Source organism: Antechinus flavipes, chromosome 1, assembly GCF_016432865.1.
Source record: "Antechinus flavipes isolate AdamAnt ecotype Samford, QLD, Australia chromosome 1, AdamAnt_v2, whole genome shotgun sequence".
In the NCBI taxonomy this organism is placed as follows: domain Eukaryota; kingdom Metazoa; phylum Chordata; class Mammalia; order Dasyuromorphia; family Dasyuridae; genus Antechinus; species Antechinus flavipes.
The window spans coordinates 235,447,717-235,462,153 of NC_067398.1; the positions used below are offsets into that span (position 1 = coordinate 235,447,717).

The following is a 14,437-nucleotide window of genomic DNA, read 5'->3' on the forward strand; positions in this document are numbered from 1 at the left end:
TCTACCATTTGTCTTTCAGAATTCATAAACAATTTATTAAGTAATTAACTTGTGCTGGTCATTATATTAGATGCTGAGGATACAAAGGCAAAAAAACTTGATGATTTATTGGATATGGGAGGGTAAAATTGAGAAAGAATCAGTAATGATTCTAATGGTACCATTCTTAGTGGAAGAAAATAGGTTTGTATAAATGATGAAAAGTTAGATTTTAAACATTTCAGACAATAACACAAAACCCAAATAGAAATAATAGACGACCTGGGAGAGGTCTTAAGAATCAGCCCTCTCAGTTTTCGTTATTGGAGCTTGTGATAGTTACTTACAGTTAAGGAGGTAGAGGCAGGTAAGATGGTGTGCCTAAAACATTTTGTCAAGTAGCTCTCCTACTTACTACCTTTGTGGCTTTGGGCAAGTTACTTGATATTATTATACCTCATCTGTAATGTGAGAGGTTTAGACTAAATGATTTCTAAAGTCTTTTCTTTCTTTAGCTTCTAAGCTACAATTGTGATACTAATTGAAGTTTGAGAATAATATAAATAGAGATAATAATTAAAGCAGTGAATATATGACCTCTATGGGAAAAAGTTAATATATAAACAGAAAAATAGATATCAAAGTTAATATACACAACTATTTAGAATTAGGAAGAACCAGCAAAGAAATGTTTTAAGGAAGTTGAGGTAGGAAACAGTGATTCTATAGTATCCCAAAGTCAAAAGGAGGAGAGAATTTTTAAAAGGGGAAAGACGGGCAGATAACCAGTGTCGAATGCTGTAGAAAGGTAAAAGAATTGATAATATTATTTATCAATAAAAAGGTCCTCAGTATTCTGACAGAGTAATTTCTGTAGGGTGGTGCTAATGGAAACTAAATTGTGGTCAGTGAAGAACTGGCCATGAAGTATAATTCAAATAGAATATTAAAAGTTTATTGCTTTGTTATGAGAAACATAGATAACATTGGCTTTTAAACATTGGCTTTATCTTTTCATCTTAAAAACAAACATCTTTTTGAGTTTCTCTCTTGACTTAATATTATATCTAGCTTCCTTAAAGTTTTGTGTCAATCTTGTTGGGAATTGAAATGTTGAATTTGTCATATGACAATTTCCATGTTGAGAAAGCAGCACTAGATTGTGATATCAATTCAAGAAAAAGAATAAAGTTGGAAATTGTATCAGAAGGGAACCTTCATAATCAATATTATTAATTTTATGACAAGAAAAAAGTGCGCTATAGCTTCAGCTTTATTGGATTAAATACATCATATTCCCTTTGCAACTAAAAATATATCTTCTCTAGTAACAGTATCATTTTCCTTGGACTTTTAGTGGTAGTGTTTTTTGTTTTTGTTTTTTTGTGAAGTTCCTCTGTCTTAGATTGTTTATTGTTAGAAACACAGCATATTCCTGCATTACTAGCTGTTGTATATTATTCCTTGGCTTTTTCAAATATTCATCATTTTAAAAATATTCCTCTTATTTTGCTTTTGACAATCTATTTGATAATACTCTCAGAAGATTGATTTTTTTCTTCTTTTAGTAAAAATAAGAATATCGTTTCTAATATCTTTTAAAAGAATTAGCTTAATATTTTAATTCATCTTTATAAAACTAATTTTCTGGACTTCATCAAAATCCATTATGGAGAGTGTGGTTTTTAAAATGTTGCTCTCAGACTTAAAAAACTAAAGTGGACCTGTGATCTTAATGATTTTGAATTTTACACCGGAGAAATAGATCAAAGGCTGTTATTGTCTCTCCATTCTATGTTACTGTTGTACATGTCCATGTCTTCCTATAAGATCTCTATAACAGGTTTATTTGGTATACTGAAGACCATTTTAATTTTCCATCAGCTGGTAGTTTTGCAGATAGAGTTCTGGGCCTCTAGTCTGAAAAACCTAGTTCAAGCTGGCATTATACTAAACATTATATGATTTTGGGCAAATTAGTCTAAGGGATATATGAGTGAGGTGAACAGGTGTTTGCCTCACTTACCTCAGGTATGATGTAGAGAAAAGAATAACACTAATTTTGTAGGGTAATTATGAGAGTCAGATGAAATAGGTAAAAAAGCACTTAGCACAATGCCTGGAACATAGTAGGCACTATATAAATGCTTATTTCCTTTCCCCTGTCTTTCTGACAGTTGAAGGGCACAGTGAGCAGACTAGCTGTCATCCTTTGCCCTTGCCATATGACCTTGTCTTCTTGATCACATTTACTTCTCAGGTGCAGCCTTCACATGTCAACTATATGTCTTTAAACAGTTATAGTCCCTGTGATTCCATATAACAATATATTTCAGTTGCTTATTTTTTCATTTTGAATCACTTACTTTTACATTATTCAGAAATACTTGTAATCCATAACTGATTCCATATAACAACATATTTCAGAGGACTTATTTTTTCCCGTCTTTCTCTAATTTCTGGTTCTGCCATATTTTTTGCTACCAGAACTTGATCCTTCTGTGTATTAGAATATACTTTCCCAAAATTACAAGTTAATGTAGTTTTTAACATTTCCCATTTAGTTATGATTGCTTTTCTTTCTCATTCACACTTTTCCTCTTTTTTGGAAAAGAAACAAAAACATCTTTCTTATAGATAGAGATGGTTTTTATAAAGATATAAAATAACACATAGTTAATCATTATTTTAAGAACCAAGAAACTAAATATATTTCATATTAAATTTAGCTTTTAAAGTATGATATCATTTTTATTAACTTTTAGAAAATGAAATGTTTTTGTAGTTTTATTTGAGAATTAGTTTTACTTAATCGTTATTTAGTCATTTCTCATTTCCTTTCTATGTGTCTTTTACAGGACATGCAGGTGTGTCTGCCAGCATGATGAAGAAAAGGACTTCCCACAAGTAAGCATATTGTAAAACTTGACTTTGGTTTTTATATTACATTTCTATCCTCTTTAGGTATTACTTATATGGTACCTTCTGCTGCAGCTTATAGCATTTATTTCCAGTTCATCTCCTTCAGGAACATTCAAATATCTATTCATTTACACGAGGATGTTACAAAAGTAAATAGTATGTCCTTAAATGTTGACTATAAAACTATGATACCAGAATTTATTTTATGACATTTTCTTAATGACCTTGAACAAGTTATTAGCCTTTTTCTTTTGATGTTAATCTGCTTCCTGTTTCACAAAGATGTTGTTGGTTAACCAGGTGATTAAATTGTTTGCAAATGGTAACTCTATTAAGGTTATTTTTAAATTAGTAAAAGAATATTTGCATTGACTTTAAATATTGGAATTTCACTTGTGGAGTTAAATTTGATAGAGGGGGTTTAGTTATTAAAGTGCTATAAGTACCTTGTAATTTGGAAGTCTAATACATACTCAGGAAGAGTATAATTAAAACATAGTTATACCAAATATATTACATGTTGCCAATCTTTTTCGTAGGTGAAATAAAGTTTTAACTTCACTTACTGCAATCAAAGAATTTTTTAATAATAAAGTTTAAGGCTTTATTTTGTATTTTATCTGTATTGAAAATCCTAGCAAAATTCATATCTTAATGTTTTTCTTCATAAAGATTTTATTTTAGTGTGTTAGTGGGTTTTTTTTGGGGGGGAGGGGGATAGCAGGCTTATTGTGTATACTTTAGATCTAGAAAACATTTAATAGTCAAAATATACATGTTCACCAGAATTTCTTAATTTTGTAGTATGTTTCCATTTATGTTCTCCTAGAATTAATTTTTTATATTTTATATTTCATATTTTTATATTTTTGATCACAATTTATCATTTTAAAATTTAGTTCATGTTTAATGCCATCTCATCTTTTTATAATATTTTTATTCTCAACTTAATAAATATTAACTAAAATGAGTACTTGTATTGTAGAACAGAGAAGTTTGTACATATATTGTAAGCTATTTATATGTAGTTTACTTTTCTTTTAAAGTATATACTCAATTTACCATGTTCCTTTCAGAGCTGCCCTACTCTTCTGCTATTCCTTTTGTTTTCTTCTGTTGATTTTAAACATTTGTTTCAATGATGCTTTTTTTTTTTTGACTAGTTCCTCTCTGCCTGTGCATTCCAACAGTGAATCAAAAAGGGAAAAAAGCAGTTCAGCAAGACTAACCAATGTGACAGACAGTCTTAGCAGACATAATATATGTCATGCTTCACATAGTCTCAGTCTACTACAAAGAATAGTGAGATATTTAGGTTTTTAATCTCTTTTAGGTTATCATATTTACATAGCCAGAATTTGGTTTTTCTTTTGGTGAAAAGACTTCAAACACAGTGTATAAAAATAAAATATCTTTAGCATATTGCAGTTAAGATCATAGAAGAAGCCCTAATTTCATATCCAGATTCTAGTATTTAGTATATATGTGACTTTTGGCATGTTACTTAACCCTTCTGGGTTTTTTTTTTTCTTATCCGTAAAATAGAATCTCTTCTAGCAATGAAACTAAAACTAGGAATAGATTATCCCGAAACTCTTAAAACATGTTGACTTTTTTCTCCTTGTGACTCTGATGTTTGTCAGTGAGATGATCAAGCAACTAATACAAAAGATGAAGTAAGGCTTAGAATCAGAGAACTATTTACTGAGGATGCTGTAGTACTACATGCCAATCTTTCTTCACTAACCTAAAATGGGTTTTTTGCGTTTGAATGGTAAAAATCTCAGTTTTGACCTTTTTATGCTATATATTCAATAAATGTTGATTAAGCACTTATTCTATCTAAGATATAGCCCTAGACTCTGAGAATTTAAAGATGAAAAATGCCTGCCCTAAGAAGTTTATGACTAAGTACAATTAAAATGATGAAAACAGAGAATGTATAAGTAAGAAAAGGGTTAAGTGCAAAGGAGAAAAGTCATACAATGAGTGGCTTGGGAGATTAAGTATAGAAATGAATATATGCATCATATGGATGTGTAAGAGATACTATATTTTGTCTAAATATAGAGCTTTTATTGTTATTTAATGAATAAACACATATTAAAAGCACTTGACATTAATTTCAGAAAAGCCCTTATTTTCTGACTTCTGTGTGTGTGTGTGTGTGTGTGTGTGTGTGTGTGTAGGTATGTATATAAAATCTAGTGATATACAATGGGGAATATAAATATATGTTAATCTCAGAAAAACCCTTATTATCAGACTTCTGTGTGTATTTTGTGTGTGTATACATACATATATACACACACATTTATATATATATATATATATATGTAAAATCTAATGATATATAATATACTATGCTAGGTTTTATGTGGAATATAAATATATGTTAAGGCAGAGTTCTTGTCCTTAAGTAATTATACTAGGGTGACAAAACCATTTTTACCCATTCCTGATCTAAAAACCAAACAAATTTTATAGCAGAGAACTTAGATATAAGAGCAATTATAGTATGTCATTACATTCATGTTATTACTATTTAGCTTTATATTGTAATACTAGAAAATGTTCTTCTAAAATATTTACTATGAATTTGAATTTGTGTTTTATTACTGATGAGATATTTCAAAAATAGTAATACTATTCATTTGTAAGGCAGATCTACAGTATGTAGGAATTATTTTTATACTGAGTCTCACTACATATTTTCTGTGCGAAGTAGCAAAATGCCAATGGTTAGTGTGCACATGGAATCAGAGACCCCTTGGAATAATTTCTAAGATTACCAGGAAGGAACTTGTTCAAGCCCACTAATTGGCAGCCATTTCAGAGAATGAAAACTTAAATTGCTGTTATCCTTAAAACCTGAAATATTTGTTGTTGTTGTTATTGTTTTTAATCACAAGTATATTAAAAAAAATTCAAAGGGTAGCCATCCACTTCAGTTTTAGCTTCCATAATTAACGGGTTATAACCCATATAAAGGAAGATCCTCTTTGCATCACTACTGAATTTTATATTCTTGCAATAATGAACCTGAAATGAGGACATAACGGTTTTCCTTTTCCGAATATTTTAAGAATGCTTTTTCCTTGTGGTTAATGGTAGAATGTATAACTGAATCCTTGAAGAATGCAAGGCAGGTGAAGTAGGAGGGGAGGAGAGAGGCAATTCAGTTTTGTTAATCCCTTCTCATGCTTGACTTTTTCACTTTTACCACAGAGATGATCATAAACTTGATCTTACCATTTTTCCCCAAGAGTTCCACTTCCATGTTCATGAATTCCAAAGTTGCTTTATCTGATCATAATCATTTATTCCATCTTTCCATGTTCTTCCTGGTGACCTCCAATCCTTCACTTACTCATTCATTGTTTTCCTGACTCTCACCCTATTCACTGGCGACTTTGTTTCCCCTTCCCACATTAACACTTGGTGATTCACTTCAACTTTATGCTATCCTCTACTTACCAACCTCTGATTGCTGAGTGAATTTATTAAAAGAAGAATTTAAAAGTAGGAATAGGCAGCCTATATTTGTTACATAATTTCAACAAGAATTTGAAATCTGCTAGCTCATTTAGGAGCACTTCCTGACATAGAACACTTACTCTTTCACCTTAGGACTTTACATTGTACTACATAGAAAAGGTTTAGATGATTTGTTGATCTCTCATTCTGATCCCTTTATCTACTCACCTTAAGTTGACATTGCTCAGAAATCTTCCATATATATCTCTTTCTTTTCCCTCTTCTCACATGAAGCTCTGTGGCCATTCTTCCTGCCAAGGCAAACATTTCTACATCAAGTAAAGTTAGTTCAAGTCAGTTAGCATTTATTAAGTACCTATTATAACTGGTGATATAAAGAAAGGCAAAAAATAGTCCCTGCCCTTGGAGCTCACAATCTGAGGGAGACAACATGTAAATAAATAATGTAAAAATAAGCTAATATAGAGGATAAATTGGAGGCAATGTCTGGGAAAGGATTCTTGGAAAAAATAGAATTTTAGCTGAGGTTTAAAGGAAACAAGAAAGGTAGTATATGGAGGATATGGAGATGAGGAGAGAGAGAGTATACTCCAGGCATGGGGACAGCCAGTGATAATGCTTAGAACTTGATGGTAGATTATTTTATGCAAGGAACAACAAGGAGTCCAATGTCACTGCATCACAGAGTACAGTGGGGGATGAGGGGAAGGCAGGGAATTGGGTCTGAAATGACTAGAAAGGTAAGTAAGGATCGGGTTATAAAGGGCTTTAAAAGCAAACATCAGATTTTATATTTTGATCCTCTCTTCTGGAGAGCCACAAGAGTGTTGAATAGATAAATAATATGGTCAAACTTGTACTTCAGGAAGATTTATTTGACAGCTGAATGGAGAATAGATTGGAGTAGGGAAACATGAGGCATAGAGACCAATCAGCAGACTATTGCAGAAGTCCAGGTATGAGGTGTAATGAGGGCTTGTAAACCAAGATGGTGGCAGAGTCAGAGGAGGGAAAGACCAGATTTGAACTCAGGTCCTCCTGACTTCAGGGCTAGTGCTCTATCCACTGTGCTACCTAACTGCCCCTATTTCCACCATTATTAATGTTGGTTCCTAAATTGAGGATGTTTATTTAGTTCTAATACCCAGAAGACACTCTTCAAGAAAGGGATATTTGTGTATGAATCAATATGAACCTTAAGAAAAGCATTTATAAAGTAAAAGCAAATTATTGTTTAGATTTTTTAAAATGCTGAGTAATCTTTGGTTGTAGTGTTCAAAATTATGTTCAGTTAGGTTTTACTTATGAAAAAGAATAGAATGTTAAAATGTAAAATGTAAATAGAACGTAAAATGTAAATGTAAATTATTGAGAAATTCCTTTTGCTATTTTTGAATTTCCATGATCTTGCTTTCAAGTGATTCTGACCTTGAAGTTTCATTCAAGAAAAGCTTTACGTAAATGATAGTCACATTCATTCGGAGGTCATGATACCATCAATTGTTCTTTCGAATGTAAGTGACAAAAAAAAAAAAAAAAAAGTAAAATAAATGACTAAGCTGCCATGTGGAGAAAACATAGAATAATATCATAGGATTAGAAGGACCATCAAGAGAGGATTCTAGAAGATTATGGAGGTCAGAAAATCCCAACCTCTTTAGACTCTTCCACAGACAAGAAAAAAGCACCTCGGGGTAATTGTAGATGGGTAAAAATAAGCAGAAGTTGAGATGGAACAGTGCCTTTTCTGGGATAACAGGAGAAAATCTGAAGAAAGATGCCAGGATGGAGGTTTGGCCCCTGAAGTATAAACACCTCTAGGCTAAGCTCCCCTGAAACAGCTTCAACCTGTGAGCTCTGGGGCTATCTGTGTTGGAAATAGCCTCCACTTCAGCCACAGGAATTTTCCCCCTGTGGACAGTGTGAAGAGTCAAGCATCTGAGCTGGGGAAGATTGAGAGTAACTGTTGATCAGGGACACTGGGCCCAGCAGTGCTGCCAAAATAAAGTCTTGGGTGAAAAGCACCTGCCCTGTGATTGCAAAAGCAGTGGGACAGGGACATTGCTGGCTATGGCCACTTACAGAAGGACAAAGTTCTTGGTTTTGGTTCCAGGCCAGAGGAGAGAACTGAATAGGAACTGAGGCCAGAGGTACCACACCCCAGGACTAAAGGTGGTTACACAAACAAATTACTGTTTTTAAAAAATAATGAGCAAGTAAAGGAGAAAAAAAACTCAACCATAGAAAGTTAATATAAGAATAGAGAATACTGAGGTTCATCTTCAGAGGAGGATACTGAAGTGAAAAAAATCTCTTCTACCCCAAAGAGTAATAATGTTCATTGAATATCTGCCCAAAAGAATTCATAGAAGAACTCAAAAAAAAGACTTGAAAAGTCAAATGATAGAGATTGAGGGAAAATTAAGAAGAGCATCCTATCTTCTCTGTTCCCTTCATTTTATAGATAATGAAACTGAGGGTCAGGAAAGTGAAATGATTAATCAGGGTTAGATAGGTAGTAACATACATGAAATAGGAGACGTGGTCCCAGATCCTCAGACTTCAGAGCGAATACTTTTCCACATGCTTTCTCTTACTGAACTTCACTGTGAAATAAAAGCAGGAAAATAACATACAGTGACAACAAATATGAATGGAAAGGACAAAATTGGACCTGAATACTGTTTGCATTATTGACTTGACTATGGAGAAAAGATGGAAAAAAACCTACTTTCCTCCCTTCACAGAAGTGGATATAATTTTAGAATTTGAAGCAAAGAAAAACTGAGGATTAAAGTCCCAAGTACAGTGACTTATTTGCAAGGCTGTCAGTTGCCAACTAATCAGGTCATCCTCGATAATCAATAGACAAGCAAGGGTTCTACAGAACTTCTTTTAGAGTAGTAAAATGAGAAATAGGAAATTACAAAATCTAGAGAAACTTGTTTTGGTTTGTATTTCGATTGGATGATAGAGGTCACTTGATTTGTAATTAGATTAGATAAATCCTGAAACAGTGTGCAATTTGTCACTATTGCCAACATTTGTAGGTGTGTTGGATAACTTGAGGACATTTTGAAGGAGGGACACTCACTAGTCTTTATCTTATAGTCAAGATACCAGGTCAGTCAGTCCTATTACTGTCCATCAGTTGGCTTTGCAATCTTATAAATGTATTTGAAATAAAAAATGGAAGTTTATCAAATTGATGTCCTATCCACAAGATTCTCTCATAAATATCAAATCTTCTTTAATCACATCTTAGAGTGGGATATAATTTGTTCAGGTGACAATAGCCATTAACAGCATTGGTTCAGATTTGTAGTGTTCACTAAAAGAAATTTTTATATGGTCATTGTAATTGCTGGAGGCAAAAATTCACCATATGTACATATTGTTGTAAAGCATGTAAATATACAAATAATACAAATAAGTAAGTTAAATCAAAACAAAGTAAATAAATATTAGGTTTTAATAATTAAATGTGCAACCCTCTTGCTACTCTGTAGATAGGATAAAGGAAGGGGAAGTACATCTGGTTCACTTTTGGTAAGCTTCAAAATATAGCTTGCCAATAGGAAATGTAAGTTCTACAAGTGTCTTTAATTCACTAAGTTGATAAAAGGCTTTATTGTGACCATTTAGGCATTGCTATGTGTAGGTGTTATGGGCAGCTATCATGCTGGTTGATTATTTGATAAGTTAGATAAGCACCCCAAATAATGCATTCGGGGATTTTACACTAGTTTACATACAGTTAATAATTGTTTCAAAAATGTAATTTAACCACATACTAATTATTAACAGATATATTGTCATGATTGTCTAAATGATCTCAGATTCAGTTTATTATTAAAAGTTTATCTCATATATTTCCCTTCTTTGTCTGGAAGAGGTCATATTTCCTTAAAGTGTATAGAGATCTTCTAATTTAGCTCAAGGAAGAAGTTCTAAGGAGCTTCACAAAGATCTCTTTAAGAGGATTTTGTTATGCTTTTCTCCCAAAAGTCAGTCATTTATCATTTTTATTTTCTTAAGATATACTGCATTAGATATTAATGGTTTTCAAGCTTTTTTTTTTTCCTACATTCTATGACAAATACATTTGTGATCTAATAGCCTTCAGCTCAAGAGAGGAAGTAAACCCGCCCTAACTGCTTTTCTTAGATTTTATAATACAAAATGAAAACAATTCACTAGAATGTATTTTAAAGTAATTTTGCAGGGGAAATCATTCATCCTTTATCCTTTAGTATTTTTATTAATTGTATCTAATGACATTTAAAACTCAATATAGAGTTAGCCACTGTGGCATAATGTCAATTAAAACAATTAAAGAAGCAACAATAATTCATTTATATAGTGTTTACCATATACCAGGCTTTTTTTTCTCTAATTGTTAGAGATTACTTTGAAGAATTTCAGCAGCCTGTTTTTTGTAATATTTTAGAATGTTTAGTTTTTGATTTCTCAGTTATTACTTGAACCACTTTCTGACTAACCTTATAGGGTAGTCTTTTTCTTTGAGTCCAGGATAATATAGAGGAAAATAGAACCCAATGAATGTTTAATAGTGTTTGTTTTTTTTTTTAAATCTTGCCTCTTTTTTTTTTTTTCAGCAGTTTAATTCATAAGATACTAAACTTACTTTAGTCCAAGCACATCAATTTAGTCTATTTCAAAGTAATTTGATTCAAGCACAGTTACAAACGTGCAACACAACTTTTTGGGAGATTCTCAAATTTCTTATTAAATCATAAGAATTTAAAGCAAACTGTCGATAAAAAGTTATTAAAAAAAAGAATTTAAGGCAAAAGGCATATGACTAAATTTTTCAAAGACTGTTTTCACAATCATTTTCATAAATCAAAATAGGGAAGTGGCTTCATTAATAGCACTTAACAATATTTTAGAAAAATTTCATGTAATAGTATATATTAAAGACACATTCCATTATTTAAGAGAATTCACATTTCTAATCATAGCTAATATTCTTCAGAATTCCACTGTATAAGAAAAACTAGAAACCTAAAGAATTTCATATTTGTTTTTTAAAAACACAACTTCAAGCTTCTCAAGTTATTCTCAATTCAAATTTTATCTACTCAGTTAGTTGAAATGTTAAATGAATTGTCCTTTTTGGAAAATCATTCATGTTATTAATTTTCATACATTATTTAATCTAAACTCCACTAGCAATAGTTAACATTTTTACAGCGTTCACTATGTTAAGCACTTTGGAATCATTTAATTCTTCCAACTAATATGGGAAGTAAGTGCTACTATTATTATAATTCTACACACTTATTTGATTTATTAAATCTTCTATTGTACCAAAATCGGTCTTCTTTATATGTAAAATGGGAATATCTCAGTTGCAAAACAAAATTTTCAAGTCATGCTTGATTTACAGTTATTAATGACAATACTTTAATATTATCCCCAAAATTTCTGATGGCATTCCCAATAACATAACTTATTTTATTTTCTTATATCAACCAAGGATACAAATCACTTCTTTTGTTTTCCTAATTTATAGTGTAATTTTAAAAAACAATTCAGTGTTTTACCTATATTACAAAGTTTCTTAAGCTCACAAATTGAAAAGTGATACTGACACTATAAGTGCCGAGATTCAATGAACAGTAAATGTCACATTGGGTCTGATTTAAACAAATTAAATGTCAGTTTCACCAGTTTTTTGATAGCAAAGCAGATTGTTCTCTCTCAAAATATTGGAATTTGTATTATAAATTTGTACTTCAAAAAATGTACTATTATATATCCATATGATGAAAATTTTAAACAAAGAAATTTTGTCCTTTATACAAAATTATATTTATAATTGTAATATGTAAGAATAAGATATTCCTAATTTGATTTTTTTTTTAATTTGAGCATTCTGTATTAGGTTAATAGTTATTTGCCTATATAGTTTTGGGAACAATCTATTCAAGCTATCTGTAAGTATCAGTTCCTGGTGAATAATGACAGACTTAATATGGGTCAAGAGTTTCAGAATATATTTTATTTCTGCCAAGTTTTTAAAGACAAAGTTAAATACTTTTGAACATTTGAAAAGTCATTTCAAAGAAGGTAATGGATTTAGTATCCATTTGTTCTAAGGATTTTCCTGTGACTGATTCTCTACCTATATTGATAAAACTTTAGGATGTGTCACAAGAGTTGAATAAACAGTCTTAAACTATTTATCTGAACTTCCATAGTAGTCAAAGTGTTGCCCTGTGATAACTATTTCATGATTCATTATTTGATCTATTTCAATTGACAGACCCTTTTAATTAGCATCATATGAGATTTAATTTTCATCTGAAGTTCCTTGGATTTTAATAGTATATTAATTACTTCTCGTTAAAGGATTCTTTAAGGCATGCTACTTAGTTTTCTGGTTTTTATTGTTTATAGTAGGTTTGGGGAAAGTAATCCTTATACAGAGATACCTGGTACAAAATTTTATTTCAATAATTTCTAGGTTTTAAAAATGCTGTTTTATAGTAAACCAATGTATATAAAAATTAAATGGTTAAATACTGCTTTAAAAAAAATGCTAGGTTATCTTTTATTTTGAGAAGCACCTTCAGAGAGGAGTTTTAGTCATATAAAAGTATGCCTCTTTTAAGTGGAGAGTTATATTTGAAGCTTGAATCTGAAGCTTGGGCTAGACAACAACTATTAAAATTCTCAAGTTTAGGGAGAAATTAGAGGCTACCAGAATTTACCTTAGGCTGTGTATGATTTTTCTAACATTTTTTGTTGATTTCCCCCCTTTAAAAGCTATATATGTATATACACGCATATATTTAGCTGTTTAGATTTTTACATTAAATGTCTAGAGCAAATATAATATTTAACTGGTTTTATATTCCCAAGGGTAATTAATGGTGTCAGTAAAGCTTGGAGCCAATAAAATCTCAACTCTGGCACTTGATATCCTTGACTGTGATAGGTTGTGTCACCTTCTGAGCTTCTTATATCAACTATAAAATAGGAATTATAATGGCTTGCATTGCCTACAACATGGGGTTGTTGTGATTGCTCAAATCAGATAATTTATGCACAATGTTTTGCAATTCTTCAAGCATTATAAGTGTCAGCTGTTGTTATAACTTATTAATTACTTTTGAGAAAATAGAAATACCCTCATTTCTTCCCATTTCTTTGTTTTGTCATCCTTTTCTATTTTCATATTAAATTGGGTCTATCCCCCCATACTCACCCCACCTCCACCCACCCACCCCCACATACAAATTGTTTTTTTATTCCACTTCCTTTCTTGATCCTAGTCTTCTGTCCATCTAATAGAAGTTTGAGGAATACAAGTGTTTTGCAATGAAAATGTAGGCGATTTTAAGATTCTTCTGATTTTGTTTGGGTTTCATTGCCTTTCTTTTCATAAGAATATATACATTTATATATAATTTTGATTGATTTGTAAGGTTTACAAAGTTCTTTACATGTATTATCCCATTTGATCCTTGCAACAACCCTGTAACGGTAAGTGCTATTATTATCCCTTTTTTATAGATAAGGAAAACTGAGGCTGAGAGAAGTTAAGTGCCTTGCTTAAGGTCACATCGCCAATAATTGTCTGAGAACTCCTGTGTTTCTGAGTTCTTATCACAGTGCTCTATCCACTACTAAACTGCTCTCCCTTCCCCCATCTCCCACCTCTATCTTGTTTCTTTCTTGGATGTGTGTGTGTGTATGCACATGCGCATGTGTGCACATAAAGATAGATATATATATATATATTTAATATTGTGAACTAACTACCCTAAATTGTTAAGAATTCTTCAGATTACTCTCTCAGATATAAGGGTCAGCTAGGGATTGGTAAACAGTGGATAGAAATAGAATGAAGGACTTGGAGTCAGGAGGACTTGATTCAACCCTCAGACACTTACTAGCTGTGTGGTCCCGGACAATTTACTTAACTCTTTTTGCCTCAGTTTCCTCATCTGTAAAATGTGCTGGAGAAGGAAATGGCAAACCACTCTAATGTCTTTGCCAAGAAAAC

The 14,437-nt window shown here is 31.7% G+C and overlaps 1 protein-coding gene across 7 annotated transcripts in view; it reads left to right on the forward strand.

Moving 5' to 3' along the window:
• SPIN1 (spindlin 1) overlaps positions 1-14,437 on the forward strand; it is a 227,362-nt gene that overhangs the window by 200,616 nt on the left and 12,309 nt on the right. For all 7 annotated transcript variants that reach the window (XM_051998067.1, XM_051998088.1, XM_051998056.1 and 4 more), the window contains one exon: positions 2,838-2,886. In XM_051998067.1, the coding sequence (XP_051854027.1) occupies positions 2,838-2,886 (49 nt within the window). The remainder of the gene's footprint in view (positions 1-2,837; positions 2,887-14,437) is intronic.